Source organism: Colius striatus, chromosome 5 (assembly GCF_028858725.1).
Source record: "Colius striatus isolate bColStr4 chromosome 5, bColStr4.1.hap1, whole genome shotgun sequence".
NCBI lineage: Eukaryota > Metazoa > Chordata > Aves > Coliiformes > Coliidae > Colius > Colius striatus.
In genome coordinates, this window is record NC_084763.1 from 48,316,530 (window position 1) to 48,332,023 (window position 15,494).

The window sequence follows — 15,494 nt, forward strand, 5'->3', positions numbered from 1 at the left end:
AGGGAACGTGGGCCTAGAATGGGAGAGGATGTAAAGTCCCACCATGGCCCTTTGAAGTTAATGTAACAAGTATACATGTACTGTGCACATTTCAGAGGGGTTAAAAAAACTTCAGCTAAGCTTTTTGCTTCAGACTTTTATTCCAAAATGCGATGGGGAAAAAGTCAGCTTACCCTGGCAGTCGAAAACTAATCCTGGGTCCGTCTGGGCCAGGGAAATCTGCATCTCTGGCTTTTGGAAATTCAGATATTTAGAAACCAAGCATTTTCTGCATGAAAACTTTGAAGTAAGTTTATGCTCAGTGACTGGGCTGATTCCTGGCTTTGCACAGCTGACCTCAAGCTTTTCTCTCAGTGCAGCCTTTTCAGTATGAAAATTCTGCTCAGTGTACCTTTTTCAGAGTTATTTAGTGATATCCTACTGTAAAGCTCGGCACTCAGTTTGTTCTTTTAACCTGGCTGTGTCTCTGGCTGTAAATAATCTGTTCCTACGCTGCCTTCTCTGAGAGCATTCACTGTCCAGGTGGAGGTGTTGAAAAAGTTTTAGTCTTATTTCATTTTAGAGGTTCAGATTTGCGTTTGATTTTTTTTGCCTAGCCTTGAAGCCTTTGGGTCATCCAGGGAATGAGGAATTTAGTGAAGAGGGTTGTTGATAATCATAAGGTACATAAATGTTCTGGCTGTTAAAAGGCTGTCTTGCTTTTCTCTCCTGGCCCTTATGGCAAAAGGGTTGGTTCTCTTAGGTTTGAGGTTTTTTCCCACATTTTCTTCTTTACGTTTCTTACTAGAAATCTTTTATGAACGTACTAAAAAGCATTGCTTCTGATTTGTTCTTCCCCAGGGACTGTGTTCAGTGCAGAGCTTTTGACAAGGGAGAGAAGAAGGAGACGTGTTCCCAGGAGTGCATGCACTTCAACATGACGCGTGTGGAGAGCCGGGACAAGCTGCCGCAGCCCGGGCAGCCCGACCCGCTCTCCCATTGCAAAGAGAAGGATGTGGATGACTGCTGGTTCTACTTCACATACTCTGTCAACTCAAATGGTGAAGCCAACGTCCATGTGGTAGAGACCCCAGGTATGAATACCATTGTTGCCCGCTCTGTGTTTGTGGTTAGGTAATTGATGCAGTTGTTGTGTCCTGCAAAGTAGCTCCGGGTGATTTGCGTGAGTTGGATGTATTTGGGCACAGGTACCTGTTCGCTGAGTGAGGGCTGTGGATGTCTCAGACTTGAGTGTCTTTACAAAACCCTGAGTCTGTCTAGATGTAGTTTTTTCAGACCTTTAGACTGACAGAAACAGCTTTTGTTTTTTACAAAGTCAATTAGTTATGTGTATTTGTTGCAGTATTTCATGTTTCCGCTCACAGGCTTGTCTTACCTGTCCTGTAGCAAGTCCTACATATCTAAGTTTTCATAAGGTTCTTTTTTTGACCAGGCTTCTACCACATGTTACAAACAATGGTGTATGTGGGGTTTAGTTGCTTTTTGATTTTTCCTTATTAATATGGGACCAGCTTAACACAAAAAAAAACCACTACAAAGTTCAGTACTGTGCAGCAAACAGCTTAAATGATTTCACACTGTGAGCCTTTTGTTTTTACTTAATTGAGGAACCTTCAAGAATAGAACTGAAAAGCCTTATGCTTAGTTAATCCTTAATATTCAACTATTCTTGATTGTATTCAATCTTCAGATACAAAAGAGAGAGAACAGTTCTTGCTCTATTGGTCATTTATTGTTTATAATAAGAGTATATATATATATACACATATATATATATATATATATTATATATATGAGTACTGTCAGTTTGAATCACTGGATGTTGCATCTAACAATGCAAAAACTCTGGGTTTGTTCATTAGCAGTGTGTGATCTCCTGATTTTTTATAAGCCTGATATGAAATCCACACCTTACTTGTGTGTTGGAAGGTTTAGTGCTGTTTTCTACTCCAGGAATTCTCAGAATTGATCACTTCAGGTGGTCATCACTTAATACACATCAGTGGTTAGTAGCTCCTCAAAATAAATACCACTTCAATTCAGAACGGTTTAAATTCTCTAAAAATGTAGACCAGAGTATGGAGGAGGACCTTGAGCCTTGCCTTCTCTTAGGCCAAGGCAACACATGCCCTACACTTTTGGGGTCGGACCATTTCTTCGTGGATAAACTTCTGTTGCCTTAGTTAAGAGCTGAATAAAGCCTTCATGCACCAGGAGGCACCTTAATTCTGTGCCATACACGTGCTGAAGGAACAAGCTCTGTTCAGTGGAGCTGTATTTGGTGGTACAGACACTTGTTCCTTACCAATCGATTCCCAAGGCATTCCTGTCATGTCCCTTCCTACTTGCCTCACTCTTGCAGAGGCATCTGCCATTAGCAGCCTGCAGGTGGGGGGAAGCAGTGTTCCTGTAGACAGCATGGGAGTTGCATTTGCTTGTGGCTTCTTCACTCTGTGCATTGAGCTCTGCAAAAGCTCCTGTTCAGTTTGTGGTTATTGAGAATTTCATATAAATAGAAGACTTGGGGTTTATTTTGGAAGATTATTACTTCTGTGTCTGCCACCTATAATCATTTTGCATCTGTGTGACTCTCTTCAAACACAGAATTCACATATTTAGAAATTACACCATCTTTTTATCCAAAGAAGAGGTGCCTTTCTAAAAAAAATCACCAAAGATCAATTCCTGAGAAAAATCTGTCTCAGAAGCAAAGTTATAACTTATTGTTAGTAGTGAATATATAGACATAACAGCCATCTGAGGCAAAATGAGGAGCACTCTTTTCTGTAACACTGAGCAAAACAGTCCCCACGCTGTTAACATCTGCATTTGTACTCTGGCTGGTTTATCCCTGCAGCACCACCTTTGACTTGGAGCTATTGCACATTTAAAGTACAATTGCTGGTTGTTTAATAGTCCAATGAATAGCTTAAGGGTTTAGCAGTGTGTGGACTTTATCATCAGAACATGAGTTGTTCTGTTACAAAGATGAAACACAGAAGGATAAAAAATAAGCTGGAATGTTACAGGATGTATGTACATGCTCCAAGATGTCTGTTGTTTGAAGGGAAATGGTATTGGCACGTCTCTGGTACTCAGAATCCTGGCTTCAGTATGAACTACCACTTCCAAAGCATCGGGGTGTGCATTACCTTGACCATTTTGTAAAATCATCCTTCCCTCACTTTGTTCCCCAGAATGCCCCAGCGGCCCCGACATCATTCCCATTGTAGCTGGTGTGGTTGCTGGAATTGTTCTTATTGGACTTGCATTGTTATTGATTTGGAAACTACTAATGATCATTCATGACAGAAGAGAATTTGCTAAATTTGAAAAGGAGAAGATGAATGCCAAGTGGGATACGGTAGGTCAAGTGGCTTTTATCTCAAAGCTATGGTAGTTGAGAAAGAATGGGAGGGGTTTGTTTGCGTGCCTTAAATGTTTCAGATTGTACTTCTGCCTTTTGGCCTGTGGAGGAACAAAAATACCTTTATTTTAAGCTGCCTTGAAAAGATATTTTGTGTTACCACTAGCAGAAAGCAAAACAAAAAGAACCAAATGCCAAAAAAAAACAAAACAACAAACCCAACACCAAAAAAAACCTAGCCCTCTTGAAGAAGTACCTCTTGTGTTAGTAAAGTGAGTCGTAACTTCAGTTGAAGTACAATTTCAGAGAAAATGTGACAGTGGCAGAGTAGTTCAGCTTTCTCCAGTTCTGTCACACTTTGCAACATACTGTTAAAATGCTTATTAGAAGATGAGAGTCATTTGTATAAAGAAGAAAATCTTATGCTTAGAAAAGAGATCCTGTAAATGCTCCTACAGGTTTAGTTGGGAGACTTCAATAACTGGTCACAAACTGGTGGCTGGTATTGGTTTGTTGAAATCTTCGCAGCCCCTTGTCAGCAGAAGAGTGTGCAAGAAAAGTGAGCCTACAGTCTATAGGCCTGTGTAGGCTCAGGGGGTCACTGCCCCTGCGACACTCAGGAATCTGCTAATCTAAACCCTTCACTACACTTCTGCAGAAGTCAATACCCACGTGTGCTTGGTGAGAGAATATTAAAAACAATGTCCTAGGAAGGCTTTTGGTTTCATTTAAGAATATTAATTAATTCTATGCTATGGAAAAAAAACCTACTAACACTTTTCTTTGTATATAAGCATGATTCTTTTCAGTGGTAGCTGAGAACGTGACTCTTCTTTTTTTCCTGTTGAATTATTCGACATTGACCATTTCTTTTACTTCAGCAAGAAAATCCAATATACAAGAGCCCTATTAACAATTTCAAGAATCCAAACTATGGACGTAAAGCTGGTCTCTAAGTCTCAGTTTGTATCTTCTTTCATTTTCTTCCTCTTTTTTCTTTTGCATGTCTCTTCAAAACTCACTGTGTGTCTCTGTTAATCACAGCTGGAGTCTTGCTCAGTTTCTCTACTGCTGCTTTGATGCTGGGGTTTTGAAGAATGCAGCTTGAAAAGTTTTAACTTGTTTTGACAGCAAGATTGCTTACTTACTAATACCACCAGTACTGCTTGAAACTGTTCCACAAGCGATTTTTCCTGAATGGATAAATATGTGGCTATAATAGATCAGCAGCTGTTAGGATGTGAGGAAGCTCTTTAGATTGTGGAGAGACACAGCATTCAGGGGAGGGTTTGCCTTACATTTCCTCAAATCAGCAATCAGTTTGCTTGAAGCTGGTATGTTTGCAAAGCTAGTTTAGATACTCCTCAGATATCCCAGCCTATAAATATCACTGTTTTCATTAGAATCGTTCTGGAAACATTCAGAGTAGCCTTACAGATTTACCTCTCTTTTTAACTGCTTTGGCGTAGAAACCTTATGTAGTACAAACCTCTATTTAAAATGTGAAATGCACAGACTCTACTGATTTTATAGTTAAATGTGCATCTCTTTTTTTCATCCTTACTTCTATTGAAACTAGAAAAATCCCAGTCCCTGTAGCCCAGCCAACCTGGGGGCCTCCATTGAAAAAAACATTAAACGAGAGGAGGAAAGGTTCTTGTCCTCTCTAGATGCATTTTCCCATGGTTTCTTAGTCCCTCCTAACACCTCGTTGCTGTTTGGAAATGCTGACAGCAGTTCTCTTCACGCCCAACACACAAAGAGAAATGGCAGTATCCAGAAGAGCAAATCACTAAAGCAGAAGTGGTGGGTAGATACTTTCTGTAGACTTGGGAGTTTACACTTCCTTGAGTGCTTTAGGTGTTCTCCCCCAGCTGCTGGGGAAGGGAAGAGAAAGGGAGAGTGAGATGAGGAACAGATGCTGGAGGGTAAGTACAAAGATCAGATTAGAGGAAAGAGAATGAAGAAGTTGGGCAGGCAGCACATCTGTTGAAGTATCCAAGGGCTGTCTGCAGGAGCCAGTGGAAGGGGAGGATTTGTATCTCCAATTTTATTCTGTCTGCTGTCTTGCTTTTTCAGTCTTGCACTCAAAGATTTAGTAAAGGGAAAATGAGAGAAGAAAACAGGAATTAAGAGTACTTAAGCTCTTATCTGTCTTCACTGTGACAACAATCCCAAGCACTTTGTCTGGCGTTCTGAGCCTTTCCTTGATGAAATACACTTTTCTCTTTGCAATCATTTCACTTTCTAGTGTGTCCAAAATGGATTGTAAAATATTTGCTTGCCACTCCAACCACATTTGGTTTGTTTCTATTTTTCTTCTTAGAGTTGGTTATTCTGGGGAGGAAGTGGAGTTCTTGTTCCTTTCTAACATTTCACAAAATCCATCTGGTTAAGTCTCTGTTACCTTCTCTCCTGCTGTCCAACGAGTTGTGTACTTTCTGCTGCATGCAGGACAAGCGTCTAACAAACCATATGGTGTGTAGCATCCATTCTGTGCTCTCCTTCTCTACCCTGGGGCTCCTTCAAGGATCTCATGTCCTTACTGCTCCCATTTCTCCTCACAATGTACTTCTTTTGCAGAAAGCTTTCCTCTGTTGTAAATGGAGAGCTTGACTTCTGCCTTTTTGTTTTATTCACTGCAAAGATTAAAAGCGTAACAGTGGGGTTTTTTTTAAACGTTATCATATTTAGTGTTCAGAGAAGTGCCAGAACTTTAAGGAGAGAGGGAGGTCAGTTTAGATTTATTGGCACTGTAAAGGAGGTTACCAGTGTTGGCAGGGCAGATAAAGAAAATCCTCCTTTCCCCTATAATTCAGATTTTCTGGAGCTTTGAGGAGGTTGTTGAAGTAACCTTTGATTTAGGTGAGGGAAGAGTGGTCTTGTGTTGCGAAGGCAAGACAGTCATCTGAAATCCCATTACAAGAAAGCTGCACTGCAGCAGTTTCCTTCCAGGTGGATACATACACAGTAACATTGACTATGTGCTGTCTGTGTGACTACGCCCCTCTTGCACAGCAGCCACATGCACACCTGGGCTTGGCTACTGCAGGGAACCTGCAGCCCTCTGAGGCTTGTGGTGGCCTGAGTGTCCCAGCACCTCCCCAGGCCTGAGCTGTGATGATGCAGCACAGAACCCCTGCAGCTGAGGCTGGAGCCAGCTCCGCTGAGCCAAGCTGGGTGTCGTTGGCCTGCAGCAGAGCTGCTCTTGCTGTCCTTACACTGCGGGCAGGTGCTGCTGTCTGCTTCAGGCTTTGCATGGAAAGAGTATTTCCTGGAGAGCAGGCAGGCTGCTTTCCTCTTCTCCAGTCGTGGTGGATGTCACCTGCTCGCTTCCATGTTGCCCTGGACCTTCGCCCTCAGATGCAGCGGCCGTATTTACAGGTTGGCAGGTGATTATGTTCCTGTGAAACAACAGTGGCTGTGCCTGGGCAGCCTCCTGTGCAACCTGCTTCAGCAGGGGGTTGGACTAGATGATCTCTAGAGGTCCCTTCCAACCCCTACCATTCTGTGATTCCATGATTAATAAGAACTGAAAATACTAAGAACAGTTTCTTATGGTGACTTAGGACTGTAAAGGTAGCCTAAGTAACAGTTGAAACAGTAAGTCCAGGGAGAGAAAGGATTAAGAAGGTTAATGAAATGTCTTTTTGCAACACTAGACTGAACTGTTACCCTCTGAACAGCCCAGACTAGTTGAAAATCAATGTTGCAAGAATGTAGCTCTCTGTTCTGTACTGAAGGTACTTTTTACAGATATCTCCATCTTCATTTCACTCCATCTTGTATGTAGTTATTGTTTGGTGATTTTAATTTTGGGTTAAGTGTGCATGGTGTTCTCATTTATAGGGGCCTGTGGCAAACATGTTTTCCCTAACTTTGCATGCTTAAACCAGTGTGTCCTCTGCAGTGACGTAGAGAAAACAGCTTTTGTACTTGTCCAAGGCAGCAAGTTTGAAATACCATGTTTTGGTGACCAGTTACAAATCTGGAGTGCTGCTAATTTCTGAAACCCTATGCTGTGTGCCAGCTGCAAGAGGCCTTAAGTGAGGTGAAGCATTTACTTCCTGCTTCCAGGGTGGCTTTGGTGATAAGCTATCTGTAGGCAATGTCACCAAGCCAGGGCTGAGAAGGCAGGTGAGCGTGGCCAGAGCCGGGGCTGTCACTGCCAGGGTAGCAGGGAGGGAGCTGCCAGTCCATTGAGTGCCAGTGTTGGGCTGTCGGGCAGTGGAGCCTCATTTAGCTGAGCAGGTGTAAGGTTGGGCTGAGCTGAGGAGTTCTCTGGATTGACTAAATCCCCATTCTTTGCAATGGGAACTGAGACAGGGGTGACTCGGAGCCACCTGCTAAGGGCTGCATGCAGTGACTGAAATCCCCCTGTGTGCTGCTGAGAGCTCTTGGGAACATAAAGTGCAAGGACAAGGCAAATCAGTACAGGGTTTCCATTTCTTTGTAAATAGGGCTAGTTCTAAATAAACAGCTTGTGAATGTCAAGTTGTGATTTCTTTTGAAAAGCATTGTAGTAAAAAAATCTACAATCTTACAATGCAAATTGCATTTTAAACCTGATTCCAAGCTCACATCAGCTGGATGAGCAGCACCCCTCAGATGTCTGAGTTCTAGTCCTAACCTTTACACCAATTCCCACACTATCTGATAGAAGTTACCTCCCTTTCACAAACAAGCCAATGCAAACATACACCTGCCTGTATGTGCTGGAGGCACCCTGCTTTGTAAAACACTGAAAGTTAAAAGCATCTCCATTCAGTTTTGTCAAGGAAACCAACACCACACATTGCCAAGACCTTCGAGTCAGAATCAGATACTTCAGCTACAGAGTAAACCCCTCGATCGTGCCTGGATGTTTGTGTCCACTGTCATCTCACTATTGCAAAGCTTTTTATTAAACATATAAGTGGGGGGGGGGAATTTTGGATTGATGAATTTGTCTGAGAACTAGTCACAATGCTCTATTCCATGTTTAAAAAAAATTAAAATACAATGAATCTTAACTCCCCATCCCTTTGCAAACCAAGAGGTGATGTATTTCTATTCAAGACAGAGGTTGCCTGGGAAGAGACAGAAAGGTGCCTGCTCTGTGTTTGTGAAGTTATGGCCAGCACTGGACATCTGGTTCCTTCTTCACCTCAGACCAGATGGTATTGACTCAGATCATGAGAAGAGTGAACAGAGAGCCTTGACTTTCCCCTGTCTTGTCTCTTGAGTGTGGGCTGGAGTCTCTCAGGTCTAGCTGGGATTGGCTGTGTCTCACTGCTCTTTGAAGCCAGCTGTGCTACAGGCAAAGGGAAACACCATTTTCTGTGAAAGGAATCATGACAGAAAGGCAGGATGCCAGCTCCTCCTTAGCAGCAGCTACTGTGATTGGGACAGGCCAGTTACTTGCCCCACACCAGATCTTGCAGATAGAAGGCAACAACCTTCCCAGGAAGGCGATGTGACAATTTCATGCCATGTTGGTTGCAGTTTGCCTGTTGGCACAGCCACTGGTGTCCCCAGTTGATTTTCCGGGTTTAAGACCCTGAAATAACAGACACACCTGGTGTTTGTGTGTCATGGAAGTCGATTTCTTTTAGCTGTCTGGAGGAAAAATTGTTTTAACCTGAAATATTGTAAATGCTAGGCAATCCATTAGAGTAGAACTGAATGAATATCGTTATATGGGCCATCTGTGGTTGGGGGGAACTTCAGAGGGAGAGAGAGATCCCCTCGCTGCTGCTGGAGGCCAGAGCTGTGCTCAGGCTGCCACCTGCCCATAGTTTTCTCAGGAATTGTGGTGTATGTGCAGAAGAGCATAATCCTAGTACACAGCATTTCTTTGGGTTGGACTTCAGAGGGGAGTAAGAGCACAGTAGTGTGGGTCAGGGCTGTACCCAGAGCCCTTTCTCCTGCAAAGATGGATCTGTTCATTGTGAGTTCACGCCGTTCCTCTCGGCTGTGTGGGGATGCGATCAAGGGAGTAGGATGTACTGAGATAAAAGGAAACCTGGGAACAAAGAAAGCTTAGAATAAGCTTAATGGAGAGGTTTTCAAATCTCAGCAAGAGAGAGGTGAGTGGTTGTTCTGCAGGCATTTGTCAAATCAGTAGAAATAATGTTTTTATGACAGCATTTGCATGATTACAGGAGTTTCTTTGTGTTTAACTATGCATTTTGAGCATAGGGGGATTGGGGGCACCTGCAGGAATAAAATGAGAATGACAGGTATTGAATGTTCAATATAGAACTTGAATGTGAATTGCCATAGTACTACAGGCCTTCCCACCTTGTTTCTGGAATGAAATTACCATACTAGAGAAGCTGTTGAAATGTTTATTACAGCAGAATGTGCTCTGTGGTCAGTCCTGGTTTCAAACAACATTGCTTACAATTCTATTCCTTAAAATACTAGGACCAGCTGCAGAGCCCTGAGGGGGTGGCTCAGCCCTGAGCTGATCACACAAGGTGCAGAAGCTTTGAGGGAAATCTGCAGCATAACTGGAACAGGACTGTGCCCTAACCCTTTGCTTCATTAGCCCAGCATGCCTTTGTTCAAGTTTCTAGAGTGAAACCTAGTTTGACTTCATGTGTTTGGGTGTACAAACAAAATATGAACGGGTAACTTCTGAAGCTGATGTCTTAGGTTGATTTTTACCCTTCCTGCAAACACACACAGTGCTTTTTTTATCGTCTCTCAATGTTAATGCAAATATCTTTCTTTTTCCAGGGTGAAAATCCTATTTACAAGAGTGCAGTGACAACTGTGGTCAATCCTAAATATGAGGGAAAATGAACACTGCTTGTGTAACTTCACAACACTGTACGCGGCATAGCAATTTTTGTAGTCACAGTAAGATAGATTTAGGGCAAACTGCAGTGATTTTACTAATTCATTACATATAGGTTTGTTTTCCTGTGCAGGTTTTGAAAATGTACCATATGTAATTTTTTTGTTGTTTTTTTTATTTTGCAAATGAAAGTAATCAGTGCCAGATGCCTGACAACAAAAAAACTTGAGACTGTGTAGCCTAGTCAGCAGGGACACACGGTGCCTTCCTGCCCTTCTCCTCTCCCACACTGCAGGCTGGGTCGCAGCTGCAGGCTGCAAGGGAAAGAAAGGGCTCAAGCAATCAGCACGAGGGCTCTGCCTAGCCATTTAGTATTAAACTTTTTTAGCTTTACAGGGAAATCAGGGCTTGAGTTTGCAGCTGTAATTAAACTCATGTAGCATGGAGCTGGTGGTTAATTGGTCTTTGCTTGCTAGACCTGTGATTAAGTGTATGGTAAGTTGAGCGAGGTGGAAGCGAGCAGTGTAAAGGACTGAAACGTGTGGGTATACTTCCAATTTTAAGTTGCTTATTGCCAGGTTGTGGTTAAAATGAAAGGCTTTGAGAAGAATGTTAAGAAGGAAAAAATAGCTTTAAACCATGTGCCATTACTGAAAAAATTGCTGCCTGGTAACTTGCTTCGTTTTCCTTTGTGAAGCCAAGCCCTGGGCAGCGGTATCATGAAGTACCTTACCCAGACCTCCTCAAACACATAAGGGCCTTACGTCGTACTGTGTCTTCAGTCTGTCACGTTTCCTTGGTTTAAAGCCTGGTGCTTTGTCACCCCTCTCATCTTTTTAACCTATTTGGTTGCGATTCTTTTTGTAATATTTTTGTATCAGCACAAGCTTTTTTCCCCCTTTGAGCAGTCTTAGCTGTAAATTTGCCTTTCCCCCGTAGCTAAGATTGCCTGGTTTGTCCTGTGGCGGCAGTCACGCAGCGTTCTTGACATGTGCCATGTATATTTGCCTTTGACCATTCAAACTGCATCATAGTCATGTTCTTGTTTTAAGTGCCTTTTTATTTTAACAGATGTTCACTTTTTACAGTGCTATTACTGAAGTTATTTATTAAATAAAAAGTACCTTAAAATACTTAAATCTCGTCTCTTTGTCTTGTAGAAGTTGATAGTGTTCAAAAAAACCTGAGAATTGTGACTGTTTGGTCAAGAAGCAATAGAGTGTAGCAATGCCAAATATACCCTTTAGTTCAAATCTGAGAAAAGGTAAGTGGAAACGCTCCCAGGTAACAAACATTAGCTGTTGTTTAAACTGCAGCAAGGCCAGGACGCAGCACAGGGCTCTGTGTCACCTACAGTGGCCAGTGGGGTAAAGCCCCAGGCTTTTGTTTGCATACATGCTAAAGTTCTGTAGTTCAATAACTAATTGAGCACAAGGGCTGTTTCATTAATATTGTTTCACAGATGAGAAAAATGGCTGCATTTTGTAGGAAAAGTCCTCCCAAGTTTTTTTAAGGGTATAATGTTCTGGATAGATAATCCAAACCATTTTGTAATTAAATACATTCCTAAATATATTCCTGGAATCTGTATGGTTATTTTCTCAAAGTGTCGGTACTTCAGGTTCTCCTGAGAAGCTCCCAGGATCCTTTCTGTAAGCCATGTTAAACACTCTCTGAGGCCAGAAGGAGCCTGGTGTCCATGGATGGGAAGAAGCTGTGCAGTAGTTCAGCCTGCTGTCCTTCGCTGCACTGCATCAGTTATTACATTATGAATGCTTTCTTCTATTGCCTTTCCAACTAAGGGCACCAAAACATCCCACCTGACCACAAGATAAGAAATAAGGAAGACTTGCACTTGTGTGTACAGCTCATCCTGTCTGTTGCTAGTGCCTTTCCCGAATTGCAACTTCACTGTGACCAATGGATGAGCTTTTATTGTGGACATTTGAGTACTTACCTCTCCTCCTGCTTTGGTCACTTCCTCACAATACTGAGGATTTTCAGTAGCTCCATATGAAAAGATGCAGAAATTTCTTCTGAACATATTCTGCAATACTTGTCCATGAAAATTGTCTTGATTGGAGACAAGACAGCTTAAACAAAGGGTAATTTATGACCTTTATGGCTCTTAGGTTTTCAGTGTTCCAGAAAGAGTCATCGCAAGTCAAACTGTAGCAAAGTCTTCTTCAGATCTGTGTTTGTCTCAGACTTTCCCAGGCTGCACAGAACACTGGAATCCTGAACTGGCCAGTATTGGTGTGACACAGGTGGCAGGATGCTGACCCTTGGAACCCATATCCCTATACAGCATTACCAGTTCTCCTCAGTAGGGCAAAGTATTTAATTACTTGTATTTAATTACATGTGCACTAACCTGGTTCTGTCCACTCATCTGTGTTACATGCTCTGCAGTTTCCTTAATGAGTCCGTTTCAAAATGCATTTGTGGGTCAGTAGATGACTTGTTGACAGAGATGCTCCCCCAGGCTCTGAATCCAAGTGGCCTCTCCCTTAAGCTGTTTAAAACCCTTGTTTAAATGGGGTTTCCAGTAGCCACTTCCAGCCAGATGGAAGCTGCTTAATGTCTCCAAGTGAACAGTTGCTTAAATGATAGAGAACAGCTGCCATCCTGCAGTGCCAGATTCAACATCCTGTGAGTGTCACAGAAGGTATGATTTGCTTTCAAGCAGAATTGGATGTGGTGGCCAAGAGAGACGGTGTAGTTCAAATATGCTAAGATTTAAGTGCTGGAAAACAGAGGTAGTTGTGAATCTTTCCTGGCTTATAAATACTGGTCTTAGCTACTTACCCTGAGTTCTGCAAGTTGGTGAAGCAGTGAACTCTTACTAAAGTCCTAGCAGATGCATAGACTCAAAAGACTCTGATCCCACACAAGCCAAATGCAAGATCCCAAGAGCGTACCTGTGGTAGAAGAGTTGCAGTTAAGGTGTCCATAGTCTGGCTGTCCTTAATCTATCCATTTCCCCAATTCCTGTCCAGTAACCAAAGAGATAAGCTAGAATTGCTTTATGGCAGTTGGTAATAAAACAAGGTTTCTTATCTTGGATTGAAACTGTAACAGCAAAAATATGAGCCAGCTGAAGTCTGCAGTCTCTAGTTTAATCATTCTCTGCAGTCACCTACTTTATGAAGTAACTTTGCCACAGTAGGTTGAGCTCGTTGCCTTCAACTAGGCTGCTTGAAGACTGATCTGGAGCACAAACTGCAACAGCCTCTCAGCATGGTCTGAGCACCTCTGAGGAAATCTACACTGATAAATATATCCTTTCCTTGAGATGCTGTTGTTTTTCTTTCCTTTTCTGTACAATTGCACTACTCTATAATAATGACCCTTCTTTTCCATAGCAAAACATTCAGAGGAGCACAGAATGTGTATACGAAAAAAACAGAAACTTTTTTCACTAAAACTCTTATTTCCTAAAGCTTTGATATTGATCAAGTAGAAGCAGTGAAAAGAGTAGGCTGTAGCTTCACAGCTCTGTTCTTGAGAGGGTGTTTCCCAAGCACTTCTGTTTCTTTATGAAAGTTCAGGATTGCTGCCAAAGCAGTTACCTAGCAGAAAGAAAATATTTATAAGCAACTGTGAATACAAGTACAAGCAAAGTAATTCAAGTGAATGTTCATTAATGATAAAATACACTAACCCCATCAGATTACAATGGAAAACTATCCAAAGTGTTCTGGCTATATGGCCTGTTGTTCACGGGACAGCGACGTGACCCATCTTGCCTTGCTTTAACACTGCACTACACAAAACATCAAAGAAGCATTTTTTCTATCCACAGGAGATTTAAAAGTAATAAATTGTAGATTCTTTGCTGCCATGTGAAATTTCAAGCTCTTGGTTCCATGCCTAATTGCACAGACACAAGGATTGCCAAAGCAGACATTCATACACACTTAATCTCACTTCTGAGCGATTCACAGAGCAAGGCTTCCCTTAGCAATGTCTTGCACTGCAAACTATTGAGTATTCTTTTACATGTGTGATATTCTTTCTTGCTATTTGAAAGTTCCAGGTGCATTTTCTTATCAAGGTAAGCACTATCAGTTGAAGATGTCTCACAGCAAGGAATGGGCCAGTGCTGCAGGTGGAAGCACAGATTATCCTCATGTACAAGGTATTGTGGATCAGCCTCCAGGACATCTGACCGCAGACTGCTTTTTACCTCTGTGCTTCCCGAGGCCCTGATGCACCAAAGGAAAGGACAGAGCTGCCCCTGGCACTGCTGGTAGCAGGGGCTGATGCCTGTAATGGGAGGGAGGGCAAGAAGCAAAGTTTCAGAGGGAGGAATGAAGGCGGGTGGTCAGGACTATGCCTGAGGTATGGAAGCCATGCATAGAGGAAGGGTAGGCCGGGGAAGGAGGAGCCAGAAGTACACATGAGAGAAGGGGAAATCCACCTGTTTTAAGTCACTCACATTCCTCCATCTCCAGGTTTGCTTTCATAGCCTCGTACTAAGTCAGTTACTTTGCATTTACCAAAGACTGATTGAAGAGCTATTGTCACACAACTTTTTGCAAGCTCTTCAGATTCTCTTCAGTCAAATTTCATCAATCCCAATTTTGCCTTTCCTGATGTGTTCATCACAAGTTCTCCTACAGAAAGTGAGTTGTTTTGGTGTGTGTATCAGGGGAAAAAAAGGAATAGCTCTGTAAGATGAAAACCGAAATACAGAATGTGGAAAGGAAACCGTTGTATTTCTGCAACAGCATTACAGTGGCAAAACAGAACAGTCCATATTGATTACTCAAACCATTGCATTGCTTTAGATAAATGTGTTGTAAAAGAAATTAGAATGAACTATTCATTTTTCCTGTCTGTTATTTTACTTACCTTTTATGTTAGCACAGGACAAGGACAAAATAACTGTGTGTCTGAAGTGTCACAGACTTTAGGAATATTTCCTAACCAAAGCACTGTCACGGCTTCTTTCCAAGTAAGGAGCACACACTCAGGCTGAAGGTCTGCTTTGGAGTCACACACACAAAAAAGCATCCATTCTTCTAAATAAATGGTAGTATAAGAACTAATCATAGAATGGTAGGGGTTGGAAGGGACCTTTAGAGATCATCTAGTCCAACCCCCCTGCAGAAGCAGGGTCACCTAGATCAGGTCACATAGGAACATGTCCAGGCGGGTCTTGAAGACCTCCAAGGAAGGAGACTCCACAACCCCTCTGGGCAGCCTGTGCCAGGGCTCCCTCACCTCAATAGTGAAATAGTTTTTTCTTATGTTTAAGTGGAGCTTTTTGTGTTCCAGCTTCATCCCATTACCCCTTGTCCTGTTGCTACCTACTATAGAAAAAAGTGATACCCCTAA

The 15,494-nt window shown here is 42.4% G+C and overlaps 1 protein-coding gene across 1 annotated transcript in view; it reads left to right on the top strand.

Annotated features, from left to right (window-relative positions):
- ITGB1 (integrin subunit beta 1) overlaps nucleotides 1-11,290 on the top strand; it is a 43,766-nt gene extending 32,476 nt beyond the window's left edge. Inside the window, exons 14-16 of the mRNA XM_061996200.1 lie at nucleotides 841-1,073; nucleotides 3,198-3,364; nucleotides 10,091-11,290. Of these exons, the coding sequence (XP_061852184.1) occupies nucleotides 841-1,073; nucleotides 3,198-3,364; nucleotides 10,091-10,156 (466 nt within the window). The 3' untranslated portion in view covers nucleotides 10,157-11,290. The remainder of the gene's footprint in view (nucleotides 1-840; nucleotides 1,074-3,197; nucleotides 3,365-10,090) is intronic.
- Nucleotides 11,291-15,494: the final 4,204 nt, after the last annotated feature.